This window comes from Conger conger, chromosome 18 (assembly GCF_963514075.1).
Source record: "Conger conger chromosome 18, fConCon1.1, whole genome shotgun sequence".
NCBI classification, from domain to species: Eukaryota; Metazoa; Chordata; class Actinopteri; order Anguilliformes; family Congridae; genus Conger; species Conger conger.
Window position 1 is genome coordinate 29,802,240 of NC_083777.1, and position 22,506 is coordinate 29,824,745.

At 46.2% G+C, this 22,506-nt stretch overlaps 1 protein-coding gene across 1 annotated transcript; it reads right to left on the reverse strand.

Annotated features, from left to right (window-relative positions):
* Positions 1 to 586: 586 nt before the first annotated feature.
* LOC133118457 (protrudin-like) lies at positions 587 to 20,820 on the reverse strand. The gene is made up of 13 exons (XM_061228481.1): positions 20,391 to 20,820; positions 19,946 to 19,979; positions 19,312 to 19,513; positions 18,539 to 18,603; positions 18,014 to 18,191; positions 17,333 to 17,428; positions 15,527 to 15,639; positions 14,657 to 14,745; positions 12,915 to 12,983; positions 9,935 to 10,061; positions 3,089 to 3,135; positions 2,577 to 2,655; positions 587 to 1,105 (listed from the first exon to the last, which is right to left on the reverse strand). Exons 3-13 carry the CDS (start codon positions 19,500 to 19,502, stop codon positions 1,038 to 1,040), a joined length of 1,122 nt encoding a protein of 373 aa, XP_061084465.1. The 5' UTR covers positions 19,503 to 19,513; positions 19,946 to 19,979; positions 20,391 to 20,820; the 3' UTR covers positions 587 to 1,037.
* Positions 20,821 to 22,506: the final 1,686 nt, after the last annotated feature.

A 22,506-nucleotide genomic window follows, 5' to 3' on the forward strand; every position in this document is an offset into this window, starting at 1 on the left:
CGGAGGCTGCGTGCCCGCGTGTGTCCGTAATTCACCGCGCACATTCAAAGCGCCGCAGGAACTGGAGAAATATTCCTCCCTTATGCATTCACTGCTTCAAATCCCCTTCAAAAACAATCACTGTTTAATTTTATAGTCACTATGAGAATAATTTACGGCGTGTTATTATCTCCCTGTACTGCAAGTACAGTCCGCTGGAGGGTTGCCGGTTCAGTCCTGCCCTTGGTGTGTCCCTGAGCAAGACAGCTAACCCCCAAATGCTCCTGACGAGCTGGTTGCAGCCAATCGCCGTTGGTGTGTGAGTGTATGTGTGTGAATGGATGAATGAGAAGCATCAGTTGTACAGCGCTTTGGATAAAAGCGATATATAAATGCCAACCATTTACCATTTTACCATTTACATCCAATCACCACGTTACTCCTTTAAGGTCCAAGTGTGTGCCAGATACAGCACACTTTAGACTGGGGCTTAATATCTGAACGCATTAGTCTCTGCCTGTCCAATAAGGACATTAATTATGTGCACTACAGCATAGAACAGGAGGAGCCTGAAGACCAGCCTCTGAATTTCACCAGGAAGACAGGGGGGAGGGGAGAGAGAGTTTTTAATAAAGTTTCTGTCATGTTAATGTTGCTGATATTCATATATAGGGAAGCGTATATTGTCTTGCTAAATAATGCTTTGGAAACAGCTATTGACTCTAATGCTACTAAATGCAGTTTATGTAACTGAATTATTGCAAGAGAGATTCTTTTTTTATTTTTTCTCAGCTTACTGCAGTTAACACCATGCTTACAAAATTTGTGTATACTTATGAGTCCATTAATTACATTTTAATTTAACTGAGTAGAGAGAGAGAGAGCAGGAGAGAGAGAGAGAGGGATGGATGAGGGAGGGAGAGAGTGCAGTTGGATGGAGGGAGGGAGAGGGATGAGGGAGAAAGAGAGATGGAGGGAGAGTGGAGGGATGAGGAAGAGTGGAGGGATAGAGGGAGAGCGAGGGATGGAGGGAGCGAGAGGAGGGGGAGGAGGAGGCTCTACTCCTGCTTGCTGAGGGACACGTTGCAGAGGTTGCAGACGAACACCGTCCCATTCTGATCTGGAGCTGTGGAGAGAGCAGGGACAGAGCGTCAGAGAGAGGGGTAACACACACACACACACACACACACACACACATACACACACACACACACACACATACACACACACACACTCACACACACACACATACACACACACACACACACATACACACACACACACTCACACACACACATACACACACTCACACACACACACACATACACACACACACGCATACACACACACATACACACACGCACACACACACTCACACACACACACACACATACACACACTCTGTGCAGTGGACACTACTCAATATATTAAATACAGCCCACACACCCCTCCCCACCACTCAGCACCTGTGCATTAGCAGCTACACACTGAACAGATCCTCTCTCACTGTAGGTAAGACACACACTAAACTCATCTCTAATACAGAGAGGAGTATCGCTTTCTGTCTGTGATAAGCTCTTCCCTGGTGTAAAATCCAGCTATGGCCAGCTTGAAATACCAGCTGTTTCCAAACATAGCTTGAGCTGGTCAAACCATGTCGAGTATAGAGCTGGTCTGAACTGGTCAACCAGCTACCAGTGGTTTCAAAACCTAGCTTGAGCTGTTTTTTTTTTTCAGCAGGGATGGGTAGTTTCCTGAAAGAAAAGTGTGGTTTGTGTCAGTACTGAACCTGGTCTCTGTCAGTACTATGAGTGGTCTGTGTCAGTACTGAACCGGGTCTGTGTCAGTACTGTGTGTGGTTTGTGTCAGTACTGAGCCTGGTCTCGGTCAGTACTCTGTGTGGTTTGTGTCAGTGCTGAACCTGGTCTCGGTCAGTACTCTGTGTGGTCTGTGTCAGTACTATGTGTGGTTAGTGTTAGTACTATGTGTGGTTTGTGTCAGTACTGTGTGTGGTTTGTGTCAGTTCTGTGTGTGGTTCAGTACTGTGTGTGGTTGGTGTCAGAACTGTGTGTAGTCCGTGTCAGTACTGTGTGTAGTCCGTGTCAGTACTGAGCCTGGTCTCGGTCAGTACTGTGTGTGGTTTGTGTCAGTACTGAACCTGGTCTCTGTCAGTACTGTGTGTAGTCCGTGTCAGTACTGTGTGTGGTTGGTGTCAGTACTGTGTGTGGTCCGTGTCAGTACTGTGTGTGGTCTGTGTCAGTACTGTGTGTGGTTGGTGTCAGTACTGTGTGTGGTCTGTGTCAGTACTGTGTGCTGTCTGTGTCAGTACTGTGTGTGGTCTGTGTCAGTACTGTGTGTGGTCTGTGTCAGTACTGTGTGTGGTTGGTGTCAGTACTGTGTGTGGTCTGTGTCAGTACTGTGTGTGGTCTGTGTCAGTACTGTGTGCTGTCTGTGTCAGTACTGTGTATGGTCTGTGTCAGTACTGTGTGTGGTTGGTGTCAGTACTGTGTGTGGTCTGTGTCAGTACTGTGTGTGGTCTGTGTCAGTACTGTGTGTGGTTGGTGTCAGTACTGTGTGTGGTCTGTGTCAGTACTCACCTGCGGTGTCCAGACAGGACCTCTGCACCTTGCAGCAGCAGCGTGTGCAGAAGGAGCTCCCACAGTTACTGCAGTTTTTCTGCCACCACAAAAATAAACACGTACACTTTCACAACAACATTTACACTTACGGGCTTAAGATAGGGGAGATACTTCATTATCCGTTAACATGGAAAATGGTTTGGCCACCACTGCCCAAAAACAGCACTTACTGTACAACCAGTAAAAAAAAAAAAAAACACAAACATACTGTATAAATCCATCATCCATACATGCAGCAATGTACACTTACTGTAACAGGTACGCATATCCAGATTCATATTGGACATTTAGACAATCTGAGCATTTATTACCCCGGCTAGGAGCCTTAGCAGTACAGTGCCTCACTTGTGTTGTGAACCTGCAGCCTCTAAGTCATGAGCCAGGTTCCTTCACCACTAAACTATACTAAAAATGAGTGAAAACCAGTTTCCTCACAAACCGTAAGGAAGGCCTGAAAGCTCACGGTTTACCTTTTTCTTTAGCACAGAAAAGCTGGTGTTACATCGGGAGCAGTTACCTGGAAACAAGAGAGAAGAGCATCATGGGAGATCTCATTATCCTTCACTTACAGCCAATCACAAACAGGACATCACCACTGCTACTGAAAACAGACTTCACCTCGTGTGTATCTAATGCTTACAAATCTGTGGCATGAGCTGAAGTCATTTAATGCTAGCATTAGTGAATCATTCAGCACATGGTCTTTTCTGTGTGATTTACAGGGTATGAGATTATGAGAACCAAATCAGAATAACAACTTAAAGAATTCATTAGAGAATACGGGACACTGAAGTAAGCATATGTGCGATGTATGAGGGAATTAAATTTAGCTTGGATAAAAACCATCCTAAGAATAATATCAGTGACTGCAGACTTAATGGATAAATGGAGGATCGGGGCCAATTTAGCACAGTCAAATGGGGCAGAGAGGGAAAACATTTGCGATTTTGTGTTATTTAAACAAAAACTGCTGGACGGTGTTTCTGCAAGTCACTGCAGAGCCGTTGAGCAGTTGGAGATATGGGGTGGAACAGGGTGAAACTGCCCAGCGAACAAGGGGGTGCCGTTGGGGAGGTAATGTGGGGGCTTGGGAGGGGGAGTAATTCCAGTAAAGGTAGTCTCCTTCGGGAAACACGGATCGCAGGTTCCCGTGGGGTGATCGGGTCTCCCATGGCGATGACCTTTCACCTGACTCAGCGTGCGGTTGACAGTTGATAGTCGGCCGTTCCAAATCGGCGAAGGAATTGGATACGCTTTGGTGTCACGTTTATATGCACACATATTCATCATTTCGATTATTACTAACACAAAGACAATTGACAACCTTCAAAATAACAGAGGTGTGACGTGTCGATAAATGCACTGCCCCGCCTGCCCTGACTCACTGAATTCACCTGCCCCCCCACCCACTCCACTCCTCTCCTCTCCACACCGTACCATCCGTCATCAGCTCCGTGTCTGGCGGCCATCTTGCCTCGCTGACGGACGGGATCCTTTTGAAGGGCTGCCACTAGCGGTTAGCGCGTTATCAGGCTGACAGGGTAATACATTAACACTCTCGGGAGGGACCCCACTCAGAGAAGCTATGTGTCGGGATGCTGGGCTGAAGGGGTTGATACTGGACTGTGTTGTGTTGCAGCTCGTTTTTTCAAAGGGCCCATCGAACACAAGGAGTTCCCTGGAAGCCCGCTCTGGGTAAAGATGCACAGGGCATGCCAAAGATGCCACAAATTCATTACAATGCTGCTACTGTACATCTGTCCCCAGCTGAAATAAACAGCTCAAGCTAGGTTTAGAAACAGCTGGGAGCTGGTTGACCAGTTCAGACCAGCACCCAGCTCGACATGGTTTAGCTGGTTGACCAGTTCAGACCAGCTCCCAGCTCAAGATGGTTTAGCTGGTTGACCAGTTGACACCAGCTCCCTGCTCAACATGGTTTAGTTGGTTGACCAGTTGAGACCAGCTCCCAGCTTGACATGGTTTAGCCATACCCAGCTACAACCAGCTTATGACCAGCTCGACCAGCTCAATTTTCAAGCTGGTCAAGCTGGCATAGCTGGATTTTACAGCAGGGTCTCTCTCTCTCTACCTCCACGGGTCAAATAACAGCACCGGTATGTAAAGTTTCATGATAGTCAGGACACAGGCCACAAACATACCGAGCCCAGTTCACACTGCTTATTGCACTACAGATGCGAAAGGCTGCCCTTGGCATATTAATGACCGATTCGCTAATGCACTGAATCAAATCACGTAACTGCACAACCAACCCCAGAAAATACATTCTGTTCCCTGGCATCAGATTAGTGTTGACAGTTTAATCTTCTCTGCTCATTAGTTTACATTATAGGCTGTGCATAGTCTCAATTGTCTGAACACAATTATATATTTAAGACCCAGAAATGGGTTTTTCTGTCAAGTTCTCTCCGAATACACAACAAAAAGTGGAAAGGCTGGATTTGTTCGCATCTATTTGAAGTGGTGAAACCCCTGATTCAAAAGCATTATTTGTCTGTCTGTCATTTTACAAGGGATTCATTTTAATTTGACACAAAAAATTATGGTGCAGGAATAATGACCGTTAAAGGAATCATTAAGCCAGAGATGAGATTGAGTTAATAACCAGCAAATGGACCTCTTCAGTATATCATGAACAACTTACAGTACTAACTGACTTGGACCATTTCAAATGAATGATGTTCATTAAGGCAGCAACTTGGTTATTGGAGTATATGGGGGGAGTATTCTAGTATACTTGCAGTGACAAATTATTTCTGTCTTTGTCAACCCAAAGAGAGATACCCTCATAGGGAAACATCCACTCTCTCGTGCACATAAAACGTTTTTTGGTGTCTTCCTCCTGCAGCTGTGGCTGCTAGATTATTACATTACATTATTGGCATTTGGCAGATGCTCTTATCCAGAGCAACGTACAGTTGATTAGACTAAGCAGGAGACAATCCTCCCCTGGAGCAATGCAGGGTTAAGGGCCTTGCTCAAGGGCCCAACGGCTGTGCGGATCTGGACACATTAACAAAAAAACAAGCTGAAATAAAACGTGCACTTTTCCCTCAGTTTAATAAAGTATACATTCAAAAAGCTGGTCAACCAGCTAACAGTTGTTTCAAAACATTGCTTTAGCTTGTCAAACCATGTCAAGCTGGGAGCTGGTCTGAACTGGTCAGCCAGCTATCAGCTGTTTCAAAACCTAAGTCTGTGTTAAAAGGAGATTCCATGCACCAGCAGTTCTGCTCGTGGCTGCACATGGGAAAGCGCTCCCCTCGATTCTTTAACAACCCCTTGAAGACGAGGAACTGCCAACCATCTTGTGCAAAATTGAGGCAATTTTGAATGATCACCCATCCCAAAGGTGTCAGATCCTAATGATCGTTATGATTCAGAGGCCCCTCAGGCAAAGTCACCTTCATTTATAAAAGTCTAAACCATTCCAGTATCCAGGACTCTTTGAGGAGATGTAATGCTGGTTGTGTGCCAGAGAGAGCAAAGCCAATCCAGTGTCGTGTGTGAGAAATGTCCAGGGGACACAGGGCTCTACGCTAGCATTTCCTGTGAGGCTCACGTGTGCTCCTAAGCTGAAAATCCAGGGCACTAATGCATCCCAATTTGATGTACTCCTAAATAGTTTTTCCAGTAGGCACACATGAAATGGGAGCACTACAGACCCTTGAGACAGCATTGCTTCTTGTGTTTGTTCCATAAGCGCTGGAGTCAAAGCCTGCGGCAGAAACTTGCCTTTAACATCCACCTGCAGACTGAGACAACTCTACTGGAGAGGCCTGTGACCAAGAGATGGCAGGTCAACACGCTCACTCGCTTAAACACACACGACTTAAAACCCAGCGTACACATGGGGCAGCCTGTAGCGTAGTGGCTAGGTTGCTCGCCTGGGACCCAAACAGTTGGTGGTTCAAGCTTCAGTGCAGCTGTTGGGCCCTTGAGCAAGGCCCTGAACCACACATTGCTCCAGGGGGGATTGGCCCCTTGTATAAAAGCATCAGCTACATACCTAATGTAATGACAAGTATACACACACATACATAACATAAATGCACTGTATTGTTTTGATACTCAGACTACTGAACAGCCGGAGCCCCAGGGCAGTGGTCATGGCTGTTAATGGAGACTGTCTCCAGCCAGGGTGGGAGGATTTGGGGCATTATCGTGACTCAGACCCCCCCCCCAGCCCTCTGCCCCCCCCCCCCCCCCAGGAAGGTCCAGCCCTGGGGTCTCTACCCCAGCCCCCTGTGCCCATCAATCAGAGGGGTCCTCAGCGTGCATTTCGGTACGTTTCTGCGCCTCCCTGCTTATCGGCGAGTCACACCTTTTACTGTTTTACTGTTTCACTGGTTTACTGTGGGCCTAATGGCTTTACGGTCCACTCTCAGGTAAGGGGGCGGTTTACACATGTACTGAGGGGCCACTGTGAAAGGGCGGTTATCGAAAGGGCCGGTGAGTAATGGCGGACTTTGTCAAACTCAGCGCTCATTAGAGGAGGTGCTTTCAGTCGGGGGGGGGAGGAGGAGGGGGGTGTATTAACTGACCTGTTCGGCGAAACGACGGCTTTATCGGCTTCCTGTCAAACGAGCTCTGCCTTTGAGGATAATTTATCACATCGCGAAAATGCTTGGGGAGATAAGACTGTCTGCTAGGCCTGTCTCACAATGGGGAGTGTGTGTATGTGTACTGTATGAGCTTCGTACATGCCTTAGCATGTGTGCACACTGTATGTCCATGCATGTGAGTGCATTTCTGCCTGTGTGTTTGCAAACGTTGCAGTGCGTGTTTCTGCAGCATGTGTATACATGTGTAAGACTGTGTATGTACACACACGTGGGTGTGCGTGTGTGCGTGTGCATGTGTGCGTGCATGTGTGCGTGCATGTGTGCGTGTGTGCGTGCGTGCACATGAGTGTGTGTCCATTTCAGGGGGCCTCAGTGTTGGGGCCCAACCTTTAGGAGTTAATCAGTCAGAGGTATTGATCAGGGCTGCAGTCACTCCCAGCACCACTGTGCCTCCTGGAGAGGTCACCTGGACCTCCCCACCCACCTGTCCGTCACCCACACGCAGAGCATTAACCCAGGACTGCACCTGCGCAGGTGTGTGAAGATAAACCACGATACGGGGGTGTGACGGTCCTCGCGGTGAAGGCCCAGGGGTTAACCAGCTCCCAGTGGTTCATTAACCATGACTCCATGAGAGGAGAGCAGCAAACCCCACCCTGAACACACTGATGTGTGCTGTGCTATAGCTGTACAAATCACCTAATGAACGTACCCTGCTGGAAACTCTAACACCAGCTGGGATTTTAAGACGGTTTAACATGGGCCAAGCTTTCGTGTTTTCAACACTTCTAGCTGGTCATATCTGGTATGTGGCTGGTTAAGCTAGATGAGTAAAATCATAGTTAACTGGCGGACTAGTGGACTACATAGGATAGTCAGCTGGGTGACCGGCTATGTGTTGAACACCACTTAAACCAACTTGACCAGCTTAGGCTGGTGTCGCCTCAACTGGCCAGATGCGGCACAACTACAGAGTGTGGGAAAGAGTGGAAGAGGAGAAAGAGAGAAGGAGAAAGAAGAGCAGGAGGTGAGGAATAGAGGTGGAGAAAGGACAGAGAGAAGGAGAGATAGAGGAGGGGTGAGGGTGAGGGGGGTGGTGTGGGGGGGGGGGCTCAGCCTCCTTCAGGGAAATGGGAATGTTAATCCTCTTTGTGCCTCATCCAGCGATCATTAAACTTTAATATCGGACATGATGAGAACCGCGGGGTCATCGGCAGGTCACGTCTCAGGAGGACGTTTAATTCAATAACGAAAGTGAGAGCTGTGGCCAGCTTAATTTCTGCCCCTTAAGGATCGGGACGGACCACATCGGGACAGACCCCCTAGCCGAGCTGCACTCAGTCAACATTCTGCACGACTGTCACACTCCTAATGACGGAGAGCAGCTCACATTTATAGAGCTTCTCTTGTTGAAATGACAGTATGTGTCAAAACCTTGGCTCTGTATCTGCTGGTCTATTGGAAGCAATGATGTCACTTGGACATGACTTGTCTTGTGCTTTGTGCGAATGGAGGTGTCTTCTGAAATGGAGAATACTGTGGTGGAAGTAAATCTGTTTCTCTAAATCATAATATTTAAGGCATTATATATTTAAGTGTTCTGCTTGAACGCATTTCCTTACCGGAATGTTATCAGAAGCACTTTTTTGCACTATTTTGCTGTGGTGTGTTTTTCTGCGGTGCACATACAGGAATAAAGTGCCAGTGATGTTTGTGTTTGTACATTTGCGGATACAGATCACAGCAAAACAACAAAAGGGAAGATAACAACCCATAAAAATACAATTCCTAAATATTCCCCTGCGGGAGATAATGGAGTGACGGTTGATAATGGATAGAGAGCCATTCCCCCGGTTCAGCATTTTTTAGAATATAAACTCATGTAATAACAGTACAGCAATAACATGGCGTCAGTGTTTCTCAGTTTTTCACCCCGTCCTCTGGATCGTGGCCGTCTGCGAGTGTGAGAACGGCCTCGAGCTTCGCGGGTCACACTCGGTCGCTCCCGAAAGACGGCCAGAGAGCCTCTCGGGTGTCGAGCGTGATCCCGTTCTGATTTCCCCCCCGAGCGGGACTGCTGCTCTCCGACCTCTGACCTCTGACCTCTCACCAGTTCAGCGTCGGACAACAGTTTCGCACGCTCACGTCCAGGTCTAAATTTAACATTCGTTCCTCCCCCCCGGCCTGCTGATTACAGACCCCTCACTGCGCTACCCTCTCATGGATGCGTCTTATCAGAAATAAAGAGGGTCGGGGTGGTTTGTTCACACTGACGATGAGGGCCCATTTCATCTGTGCCGGCACACGGACTTCCTCCTTTGAAACTGCACTCTCAGGCTATCTCGGGCAGGCCTACTGTTCAGGACAGGTTGGAACTATTCCATCCCCGCTTACAGATGACAAGAAGCACCCAGCGCACAAGCTCTGTGCCAGAGTGTGGGCCTCACTCTACCTGACGCCTGACTAAACCCAGCTGGGGAAAGGACTCCGTTAGCACGTTAGCACGTTAGCCCAGCTGAGAGGCACACGGTAGCTTGCCCATTCATCTTGTCCGGGGGTGTTGCGGTCACAGCAAGCTTTTCATCAAAGACCGAGATAGGAGCTTTGCGTCTACAGAAAAAACTGAGCTAAACATTGCACTGTCTAACACTGCCCTCTGCTGGTCAGGGCTCTCAACTACAGGAATTCCAGCTGTGGTTCACAGGGCACAGGGGCTGAAGTATCTGTACGCACCGGAGTTGCTGCTGGAATGCAGTCTGGGTCTCCTGGCTCGCTTCTGCCCCTTCTGGTGAAAGCTTGGAATTAAACCCACTAGCGCTCCACGCCTGAGCATTAGGGGAGAATCGTCATCATCGCCGTCCTGCCAGAGAGAGAGAGAGAGAGAGAGAGAGAGAGAGAGAGAGAGAGAGAGAGAGAGGGGCTGTGTCAGTATGGTCCCTGCATATTCTTACCAGATTACATATTACATTAATGGCATTTGGCAGACGCTCTTATCCAGAACGACGTACAGTTGATTAGACTAAGCAGGAGACAATCCTGGAGCAATGCAGGGTTAAGGGCCTTGCTCAAGGGCCCAACGGCTGTGTGGATCTTATTGTGGCTACACCGGGGATCGAACCACCAACCTTGTGGGTCCCAGTCCTTTACCTTAACCACTACGCTACAGGCCACCGCACATTCTTCTCCCCAGGAAAGGTTTATCAAGCACAACTTCAAATTTCAGATTTAAAACTAACCAAATATCTTCGGTATGCTCTGTATGCATCTGTAGGGTAATTGGTTGGGGGAAAATCTGTCTGGACCTGCAACTTCCTCATGTGCATCCATGTGCCCATTACCAATGACAGGGTTAAAGAGAAAAATCTCCAGTCCACTTCATAGAAAAATTACAGCATTCATGAAAACATAATAAAAAAAAATGCATGTATATCTGAAAAGATGTGATGGACATATAAAGAATGGGCTATCTTTCCATACAGAGGGATATACATTACATTATTGGCATTTGGCAGACGCTCTTATCCAGAATGACGTACAGTTGACTAGACAGGAGCAGGAGACAATCCTCCCCTGGAGCAATGCAGGGTTAAGGGCCTTGCTCAAGGGCCCAACAGCTGTGCGGATCTTATTGTGGCTACACCGGGATTAGAGCCACCGACCTTGGGTGTCCCAGTCATTTACCTTAACCACTACGCTACAGGCAGCCCCATATATAGATATAGAATATCTGTCATCAAGTGAGCGAAGGTTGTTTTCCAGATTGCAGACCTGCTCACGAGCTGATTCTGAGGCCTGCCGTAAGAGCAGTGTTCTGCTGCCCCCCAGAGGATTCTGGGAAAGTCATTATCTGCTCTGAGCCCAGACAAGGATCTCTCACTTACTTTCCACACATGTAAATAATCACAACTTGCTGATAGGAGCTGTTAGTGGGACCACCCAGGTAAAGCAAAGCAGGGTGGGTGGCTCTCTCTGGACTGGGTGTCTCAGGTGAGGCATGGAGTGAGGCTAACTGCCTGCTACCTGTATATGATTGTCAGCAGATAGCACAGGGGACCACATGTGACACAGTAACTTTTCAGATTAAATTCCTCCCCGTTGCATAACCGGAATGTGCCGATACTCTTCAAACCTGTTTTTTAACTTTTTCGTTTGAAAAGGACAGTACATTAGAGTGTCATTTCCTGTTTCCTCCAGGTCTAGACTGCCTTTGACACTTTAAGACTTTCTGACACATGGCCATGGGTGCCACCCAATTTGTACCCAATTTCACAGCTCATGAATAACACCAACATTTCTGTGACTCACAGTACTACTGTAGGCCAGTGGTCCACAAACTTCTCATTCTTTGTGTAACCAACGATATGCTCAAATATGGGACAGAAATCTCATAACTGCATGCACACTAACTCACAGTTTGGGAAACATTGTTATAGGCATGCAATGCTCTACTGACAAACTGGAGGCCGCTGTAGCATTAAATCTTTCTCTCTTGCACTATCACACACACATCTGTCCGTGATGCAGCTAATTAATCACAGAATGCAGGTGAATCTGGCTGCTAAACTTAAGGCTCATTAAAGACAAAGGGTGGAGTTAATTAAATATTCACAAGTCTCTTTTAATGAGCTGGAGATAAGAGGAAAAGTGAAGACTAAAGGAAAAAGTTGCAGTGAAGCATTATCTGCTGTTTTCCTTTATTTACCTCAGGAGTGAGACCAAAAAATCCTTACACTCCTGTTCCTCAACTCGCAGTCCTTCAGACCTGAGAAATCCCTGGTGCTTTTCCCACTCTCCTGTTACCTGGGAGTTAGGTTTGAACACAGTCTGATCAGGAGCAATTATTGTTCTGGGAGAAAAGAAACCAGGGCTGGATTTGGATTTGATGATCCCAGCTTTATACTCACTTAGATACAGTTGTTTTTTTTCCTTTCTGCTGACTACTGAGGTTCCAGTTGCTAACGCAAGCGTGCAGTGCTGCCACAGTAGGCCGAATGTCCATCCCCACAGTATAAAGACACCATGCCCTTTACAAAATGTAATATGCTGCATTTTAATATACTGGTTATAATGGTAGGGAATGGTAGGCACATTAGACGTTCCAAATTCTCCTCAGCATCTTCCTCTGGAGTTTTCTTTGGACACTTTACAATGAAAGAGGGGGGGGTCTCTGATGGGTGGTTTCTACAAGCAGAGATCTTCAGAAGAAGCGTTTAAAATGGCATCATCTTGAATGAACAAGTGAGTCTTGAAGAATGAGCCTTGAGGAATGAGCAGACGCTCAGTGGTCACCGAGGTAGGACATAAAAAGTAAATGGAACACAAAAAGAGGTGAACTAAATCGCCTGGCTGTGTCAGAGCCATGTGTGCTTCCTTTACAATGGAACTGAATGGCTGCAGTAACTGCAAACACCCCCAGCAGTAACAACACCATGCAGCCAGTGCCTCAGTGCAATAACCACAAACCTGCCCATTATTCTCTTTATTCTGCTTGCTTGGGGCACCACCCTGAACTCTGAACAGGTCTGGGTGCTTTCTCCCCTTGGAGGTATACTAGTGCAATGAAAGATTTGGTTGTTGAAAGTGTTGTTTGATATCCAGAACCACACAGAGTCCACTGACTTCACATGCGAAACCAGCCAGCTAAAGGCAATGCAGTATTTTTAATTGGCGTCCTGTACCCCTGTGCTACTTTAACAGAGAGAGGGGCATTTACCTCGATTGCATCTTTGAAGTCATAATCAGCATCCGGGTCGTTCGAATCCCCAACCACCCAGGAGAGGCCCTGCAAGACAGGAAGTGAGCAGCCATAACGAACCACAGGAAGTCAGCAAGTATAAGACAACAGAGGGTATATAAACAAGCATTACATAACACAAGAATTTAGAGAATTTCACAGTAAGAGCAAGCATTACAGAAAACGGCAACACAGGTTTATTCCCTCATCACCAGCCTCCGCCAGTGAGATGATCCCAGATCAGAGACCAGGCTGATCACAGTGCTGAGATCATCACAGATCAGAGACCGGGCTGATCACAGTGCTGAGATGATCCCAGCTGGGATTCAGGGGCACGGGGTCTTGTCTCAATCTCCCTAAACCCCACAGCAGGGGTCAGACCAGAGAGTACAGTATCGCAGGTGTGTCTGTAGCCTCCCAGTCGGAGAGAGAGAGAGAGATGGCGACAGAGTTAGACGGGCAGATAGCCAGGGAGAGATAGAGATGGAGAGAAGCGTCAGGGAGAAATGGTGAGACGAAGAGATAAGCCAGTACAAGACATGAGCCACGCCAAGAAAGGCAAGCAACTCCGAATGCATATAAGGCACTGGCAGCACAGTGAATTCCAACAGCACAGACTCTGACAGCACAGTGTATTCTAACAGCACAGTGTATTCTAAAGGCACAGGTTGTGCAGCACAGTGTATTCTAAAGGCACAGACTGTGCAGCACAGTGTATTCTAAAGGCACAGACTGTGCAGCACAGTGTATTCTAAAGGCACAGACTGTGCAGCACAGTGTATTCTAAAGGCACAGGCCCTGCAGCACAGTGTATTCTAACAGCACAGTGTATTCTAAAGGCACAGACTGTGCAGCACAGTGTATTCTAAAGGCACAGACTGTGCAGCACAGTGTATTCTAACAGCACAGGCCCTGCAGCACAGTGTATTCTAAAGGCACAGGCTGTGCAGCACAGTGTATTCTAACAGCACAGGCTCTGGCGGGGTCTCTACACAGGCTGTAAATCAGAGCGCCACTTGAGCCTGTGCCAGCAGCAGGACTCTGGGGTTTTCCCGCTGACATACGGAGCCTTAGCAGGGTGCCAGGCCTGGACCTCTCCTGCTGCCGATGGCAGGAAAAGCCCATTTGATAATAAATGATAAACAGTAACATCTGAGTTAATGCTTAAAATTTTGCTGCAACATCTGGTGGCTTAACAAACAATATTTTTACCATTTCAGACAATGAGAAGCAAAGAATCACAGTATCTGAAATCAAAACTGGTAATCCCACACTTTTATTGAAATTAACTGATACACTTGATATGTTTAATCGATGAAACTGAATGGATCCTCAGAGATTTAAGAGAGAAGAATCTTTTAATTCTTCTATTTGTATTTGTTATTTTGTACTTATAGTCTATACACTATTTGCATTTGAATGACGAGGCTTCCCTTAATAAGGAACAGTATACCTTGTGACCCAAATAGGAGGAGCTATCATGATCTATTGATTTGAGCCAATCACAGTAATTTGCTATTGGTCTCACGGTATTTTCTGAAAGAACATTGTAGCTCCACCAATCATACGATTCTTTAAATGTCAATCTTCCGTCTGTGCTTCATCTCAGTTTTGAACAGTGACTGCTGTTCTGTTGGGTTCGCTCCGTCCAAACCAAAACCAAAAACTACATTGTGGTCATATTCATCAGCCAGTCACACAAGAGTTGTGTCATCACTTACTGCATGGCCAGGGGAGGGGGTCTTCCCCCGGTTCACAGACTGCTCATCTTCTGTGGTTTTAGACCGCCTCCAAAAGATGTTTCTGACCACTGCAGAGAACACAGGAAGTGAGTGAGGGACCAACAGGAAGTGAGCAGGAGAGAGGGTCTAATGAGAGGCAGTGACTGACTGAATCGGCTGATGTTTTATGTTTCATGTTATTTTATTCCAGTTTTTTTTACTGCCCTGTGAGTGTAGTTTGGACCGTTAGACACACATTCAGCATGTAGACGACATTTATTTCTGTAATATAAATTACTTATATGTATCTTAAATTATTCATGTAAGATTTATCAAAGCGGGCGGCACGGATGGTGCAGTGGGTAGCACTGCCGCCTCACAGCAAGGAGGTCCTGGGTTCGAATCCCCGTCGGCCGGGGCCTCTCTGTGCGGAGTTTGCATGTTCTCCCCGTGTCTGCGTGTGTTTCCTCCGGGTACGCCGGTTTCCTCCCACAGTCCAAAGACATGCAGGTTAGGCTGATTGGAGAGTCTAAATTGCCCATAGGTATGAGTGTGTGAGTGAATGGTGTGTGTGCCCTGCGATGGACTGGCGACCTGTCCAGGGTGTATTCCTGCCTTTCGCCCAATGTATGCTGAGATAGGCTCCAGCCCCCCTGCGACCCTGTTCAGGATAAGCGGGTTAGGATAATGAATTAATTAATGAATCAATGATTTATCAAAGCGTAAGTGAATATTTCGATTTTCTGTTGCCCTGTAACTGCAGTGTGGGTAAACATTTGGACAGGTGTGAATGTCCTTGACCCCAGAGAACTGTGGAGCTATAGGGGCTCCTATAGGGGACCTATAGTGAGCACAGCAGCAGCAGCTCACCTTGATGCAGTTCTCCCTTCCACAGGAAGAGGGCGCTGTTGGTCAGCAGCAGAGTGTATCTCCCTGGTGCCGTATACAACAGGTACAGCAGTGTGAGGAGACTACCGTAAAACCTGCAGCCCACAACACAGGAATGAGAACAGCTTTGCGCTCAGACACACACACACACATACACACACACACACACACAAATCGAAAACACACACACATTCACAAACAGGCGAGGAAACAGAGCTACACACAAAAACACTAATTTTATTATATCACTTTGCAGTACAGGAGTGGAAAACCACAATGTTACACTCAGGGAAAATGTATGAAGAAGGCACAGGGACCCACTCATAACTAAGTGTGCTATTAACCTGACAGACAAAGTAACAAAGAAAAGAAGCTATGGTAAGTCAGACACCTTACTGACAAAGTTGGACCTATAACACTATAACACTAAAAGGAAATCCAAAGAAAGTGGTGCAGTCTGCTAAACAATTTAAGTAGGTTACTGGAGCCTCATGGGCACAATGCAAATTAAATCTTATTTATTCAACCGTTATCCTACTCCCCTGAATTTTCAAATTCTCAAGAACATATTTTACACCTCAATTGGGAGTGTAAAATGTCTCCCCATTTCATCGTTCTTCATCAATTCCAGGCGGCACACCCCAATAACAGCAAAACACCCGCTGAGCTGTCCAGAAGGACAACACTGCCAACCAATCGGATGACCGCGGCAATCCGCCACGGCAACAACGGCAACCCACGACCCTCTGCAGCCATGGCAACGCACCATAAACCAGAACTTGACGCGCTGTCCTGACGGTACAAAACCTGCAGATAACGTAGATAACAGTGCAGATAACTGCTGCATCCACAGTAATAACTGAAAGGATGCCATGCCTCACTGACTGCAGCTATGACTGATACAGCTACACCACCGAACCGTTCCACAACACAGAGACCTCACATGATACACGTCTAGCCACACCTGGCTCTAATATATATGCTCGAAATACGATAATTCTTTAAATGCTTTTTCTTTTAAAATGGTAAGTTACGGTGCCTTCAGAAAGTTTTCACCCCCATTGATATTTTTCTCATTTGCAATGCTACAAAGGTGAATTAAGGTACTGTATATAATGGGACTTGTCAAACTATCATTTACCTAACTGTCTATAAGTAGTCAAAGTATTTATATTGATATATTCCATGGGTAATTATATATATTAATAATTACCCACGGAACATCAAGGCGAAAAAGATTGCAAAAGTATTGGCAAAGTGTTGAACCTCCCTCTGCTCAAATAGCACATCCCTACGGCTCTCCCAGACTAGCACGTTGTAGATGGGTTCAAGAGAGAGGCTAACATGGGCTAAGACATGCTCACAGTGCAAAGTTCCTCCATCTCCGCCAGCACAGAGGCTAATGTGAGCTAATACATGCTAAAACGTGCTAATGCTACTCACAGTGCAAAGTTCCTCCATCTCCGCCAGCACAGAGGCTAATGTGAGCTAATACATGCTAAAAACGTGCTAATGCTACTCACAGTGCAAAGTTCCTCCATCTCCGCCAGCACAGAGGCTAATGTGAGCTAATACATGCTAAAACGTGCTAATCCTACTCACAGTGCAAAGTTCCTACAGGTCCGCCAGCACAGAGGCTAATGTGAGCTAATACATGCTAAAACGTGCTAATGCTACTCACAGTGCAAAGTTCCTACGTCGCTGCCGGCACAGGCTAATTTGAGCTAATACATGCTAAAACGTGCTAAAACGTGCTAAGACGTGCTAAGACGTGCTAATGCTACTCACAGTGCAGAGCTCCTACATCTCCCCCAGCACAGCAGCCTGTAGGTGGACTCAGCTGAGAGGCAGGCCTGGGACATCATGCCGTCCAGCTCCAGCAACCTGTAAGCACAAGATGGCCGCCAAACCTCTGCTGTCACAAGGATCCCGTCAAGCACCATCCGCACGAGCGCTGAGATAACCATCCGGTCAAGCGCCATTCCTCGATCTGGGACAGGGGTCGGTGTTATCGCGTAATCTCCGGTGTCTGTAATAGGCTTTTGATCGCACCACCGGTGACGGTTCAACCAAGTTTTAATATATTCCTGGTTATTATGGGAATGGGAACCATACAAGTAAAGACGCCAATGAAATATTTGGCCAGGATTACCATCACAGTTAGCTGACCCTCTATCCCAGTGCGATCTACATAGACTTTTACATTCATACATTATATAGACGGTACATTATATGTATTTTTTTCCGATTTTATCCAAAGCCGATGTACAGTCAGTGCATACCGGAGAGAGTGACCCCGATTCGAACCAACCAGCATGTCTTCCTGCAGAGAGCAATAGCGATATTGTTTAAAAGTCAATAACTGACAGCCAGTGCTAGCTCTGCCTATAATGGGTTTATTGAGAACCCATTCTTCATCACAAATCTTTAGCCTCTGCCCCGCCCCCCCCCCAGAATACTGGTACTCACAGGGACTTCAGCTCCAGGGCCAGCTCCTGCTGAGAGGGGTGAAGCTCCGCTGCTCTCTCTCCACTGGAGCTCCTTCTCTGAAAGGCCCGTTTAGACCCTCCCCACCTGGGGCACCCCTTCAGGTAGCCCAGGGTGGCCAGGGCAAGGGTGCACAGCAGGCCCAGGAGGAACCAGGCCTCTGTGGGAGACAGAGACCCAACCGTTAGACACAGGACTGATATCACCGTGTATCCATACATCCACCCATACATTATCTTAACCTGAACAGCCCCCCTGAACAGGGTCACAGGGGGGCTGGAGCCTATCCCAGCATACATTGGGCGAAAGGCAGGAATACACCCCGGACAGGTCGCCAGGAGTACCCGGAGGAAACCCACGGGTAGAACATGCAAACTCCACGCAGAGAGGCCCTGGTCAGGATTCGAACCCAGGACCTCCTTGCTGTGAGGCAGCAGTGTTACCCACTGCACCATCCGTGCCTAAAAATCTTACCTATTGTACCTTTAAGATACATGATTGTCATACCTTCACTCAGAGTGAGAAACAGAACATTTAGGAGAACACAGCCCAGAAGTGAACAAATCTTCCACCTACAAAGTGTGAGAGAGACAGAGTCCATTTTATTTCTTGAATCCTTTTTACTATCTGCTATTGTAGTTTGATAAGTAACTGGTTCAGTGTTTTGGCATTAGTAGTGGCAGTGAATTTGGCAACATAAATCTAGCTGTCATACCAACTCAATTGACTGAAACTTAATTAAACTGTGAGAGACTAAGACACTGCCTACATCTTATCTAAACCCGGCCGGTGTAGGTTCAGGTTTTTGTTCTAGCCCAGAGCCAAGTCACAGGATTGTACTTATCAAGGTTATGATTGAAGACCAATTGGTAGAATCAGGGTCACATTCAGCCCCAACAAAGCCTACAAAATGTTTATTTAAACTAAAATGGTGGTACATTGAACATCTTTGAGCGGACTGACTGAGGTTGGTACAGTTTGCTCCCATGGCATCAGAGAAGGCACTCTCTGGGCCTACGTCATTATTAAAGCACAGGCCTACGTCATTATTAATTCGGGCTACACCCACCAAACGGGAGCAAATGTACCTCAAAGTCTGTTGCCAAATGTTGCACATTGTTGGGAGAAAACATATCGCTCAACCCAGAAACCATAGGAAAACATTTTCCAATTGAAGTGCCCCTGGTCTTAGCGGTGAGTTAAAACCAAAACAAAACCAACTGCCACATCAGCCCTTTTCTGATAACACTGGATATTAGATGACTCTGATCCAAACTCACCCCAGGACGTACTTAACCAATCGGCAGCAAATGGTGACTGGCTCCAAGAAAACCAACAGCTTCCTTAACGTGGTGACTGTGTTAAAGACGTCGAAGGTCAGAGCCTCAGAGCTAACAAACGTGTTGGAGGCGTCCTCCCCGGTCTGAGGGAAGTACAGACAGGGGGCGCTGTTCGCCCTGCTCTGTGGCATCCTCGCGAACACTGCAAAAACCCAAAAATAAGTCACGTATTGTATTTAGTAATATCATTTTAATTAAATCACTACTTTGCTAAATGAGAGTTATTTTAATTATGTTACTACTTTGCTAAATGAGGCAAAAGGGTTGCCAATGAGGTGAGATGACAGTTTTGCACATTTCAGGATTTGCCAATGCCAAGGGTTTCACTTAAAAATAACATAAAATTTAATAATATTCTACAAAGTAACTTCTACTTTAAAAAGCCGTAGGGCGGTTTGATTACAAGACTGAAATACTTAAGACAGATTTGAAGTGAGCAGCTGATCATTTTTTAAAACTTGTTTTTACACACAGTACAGAACATTTTTAGGCGCACTGTGTGTGTGTGTGTGTGTGTGTGTGTGTGCCAGCGCCTGTGTGGATGTGCATGTCAGCATTCTTTTACTGATATCACCTGTCCGATCTTGTGCTGCCTGTCTCTCAGTAGGCTAGAGATCATGGGAACAAAAAAGAAAAAAATGTTAAGGAGGACATGATCAGATGCTTTGTGAATTAATGTCTTTACATAGCATTACAATTCCCCTTTCTCTCCCGCTTATTGAAAGCATGCACAGTAAGAAAATTCAAGGAAGAAAAAACATCCAAATATTGGGAAAACGCAAAATTAAGAAGTCTTCCTAACTAGCAAGCATATTTCTCTTGCTGAAGTGACTGATTTATGAACTGACATATCTTTTTTCTTTACTGAGTTATTGATGTATTTTCCCCACGGTTGGTGGACTGCTGAACAAAAAAAAAAATAAAAACCTGTTGATTATTTCATGTTTGTAATACTCATAATTGAAACAATTGTCCACTGTTACTTGTACTGTAAGCTGTTTAGTACGATAAAACCGTACCTTTTGTATAGGATGTAGCGTTTCCAGACTTCCCTGTGAATTTGACCAGCTTTGTGTGACTGGGGAGTATCCACAGAAGAAGATTTGCGAGTTGTTTCCAAGTATTTAAGTCCACATGCAACGTAGGGAGCTCCAGACTAAATGTTTTTCTGATCACATTTTCTGGATGTTTCACCGATTCAGTCAATGCTTCTGAACCAATTCACTATCCTGCACGTGACAAGTGAACCTGCTGGTAGAAAATAATCCCAAGTACCTGTCAGGCAGGTGTAATAACAACACTACCATCCCTCACACACAGGTGAGCTCCAGCAAACATAAGTGAAACATGTCTGTGTACAGTAATGTCTAAAGTAGTATCTGTTCTCATAACTTATTTTCTCACCAGAGAGCATTAGCCCGTCCTCCAGCAGGAATGCCGTGCTAACGAATGAAACTCTGGCGGCATATCTGATGAGTGGGAGGTGAACTGCTGCCCAGAACATGGCTACTGTGTGATCACATATTTCACATTGGTAATCAGATGTAAAGTATAAGAGAACACTGAAGGCAACCAGCCAAGCAGCAGACATTGTTTTGAGACGGACTGCTTGCCAATGAGGATGTGTTATGTGTATATGCCACAAGGTACCGGAGTCAAAATGTTTCAGCTTTATTTAAGTACTGTCATTTTCCAAAAAACAATACTGTCCAAGGTGGGGGGGGGGAAGAGGAAAAAACAAACAAACTCAGAACTGAAAAAGAATTCCCCCCAGATGGACTAAACCACCCGTCCTAAACAGGGAAACACCACACACGCAACAAAAAAATGTTTCACCATATGCCACTTGTTGCTTCTATTATCTCTACTATACCAACACCGCACGCCATACAAATGGATTATTTCGCGAATGAACTACCATAGACAACTAACTGATTCAAAAACCGAAATGGCTTTACCCTAGGGCTGAATTCGCGCGCATTCTGAGAATAAACATGCACACGCATGCGGGCGCGCTCCCTATACGCAGCCAAACGCCCATCTCTATTCCAGCCGGTAAGTATCTTCGCTTTCCCGCCCTAAATAATTTAAAAAACGTCTGCTGATTTAATATTACATCAAATCCAATATTGCGAGATGCATTAACTACTGAATAATGAATTAACCAGTATCGCGCTAAACGACTTTAACATTTATTTTTTAAGTTTCGGCTTCGCTGAACTTTAAAATAAAATGTCAGAGCTGGCTACAGTCAAAACAAACCTACCCCGTAAATTTGTATGTTTCACCTTGCCGTATAGCTATCCCACTTTTAGTATAATTTGATATATTTTTGTCGGTTTTATTAAGTTTAATTATTACAGCTTCTTTTTTCCCCAAAAGGAAAGGGCACAACGAATTGTTTATGGGTTTTTAACAGGAAAAACCTTTTCACTTAAATTTTTGTCCCATGTCATTAGCTGCAATACTGTGTGTAATACTGTATTGGGAACAAAACCTAATTGTATGGTTCAGTCCACTAGGTGGCAGTATACACCAACTGTAAATAATGTGACCGAGTTACTAAATAAGATTAATTTTATGCAAACATATTTGTGGGATGCTGAGTGGAAATTCAGTATCTCTGACATGTGCTGCCTCACAGGAAGGAGGTTCTGGGTTCGAATCCCAGCCGGCCAAACTCTCTGCCCGGAGTTCTCACTGTGTTTGCGTGGGTTTCCTCACACACTCAGACATGCGTGTCAGGTTAGGTGTGCTCCTGCTGTTGCCCTTGACCAAGGCACTGGCCTCTGAACTGGAGCTGGTCCCCAGGCACTGCCCTGTGGCTGCCCACTGCTCCTAACTAACCAGGATGGGTCAAATGCAGAGGCCACATTACCCCACAGGGGTTCAATAAAGTATATCTTCATCTTCTTCTTTCCACTTCAGTGTTGCTTACTTGCAAGTGGGGAAATGGAAAAGGCATCCAACAGAACCTGGACAATACTGAATGTTGCGCTTTGCATTTCACTTGTGTGGAGTTTGCGTGTTCTCCCCGTGTCTGTGTGGGGTCTGCATGTTCTCCCCGTGTCTGTGTGGAGTTTGCATGTTCTCCCCGTGTCTGTGTGGAGTGTGCATGTTCTCCCCGTGTCTGTG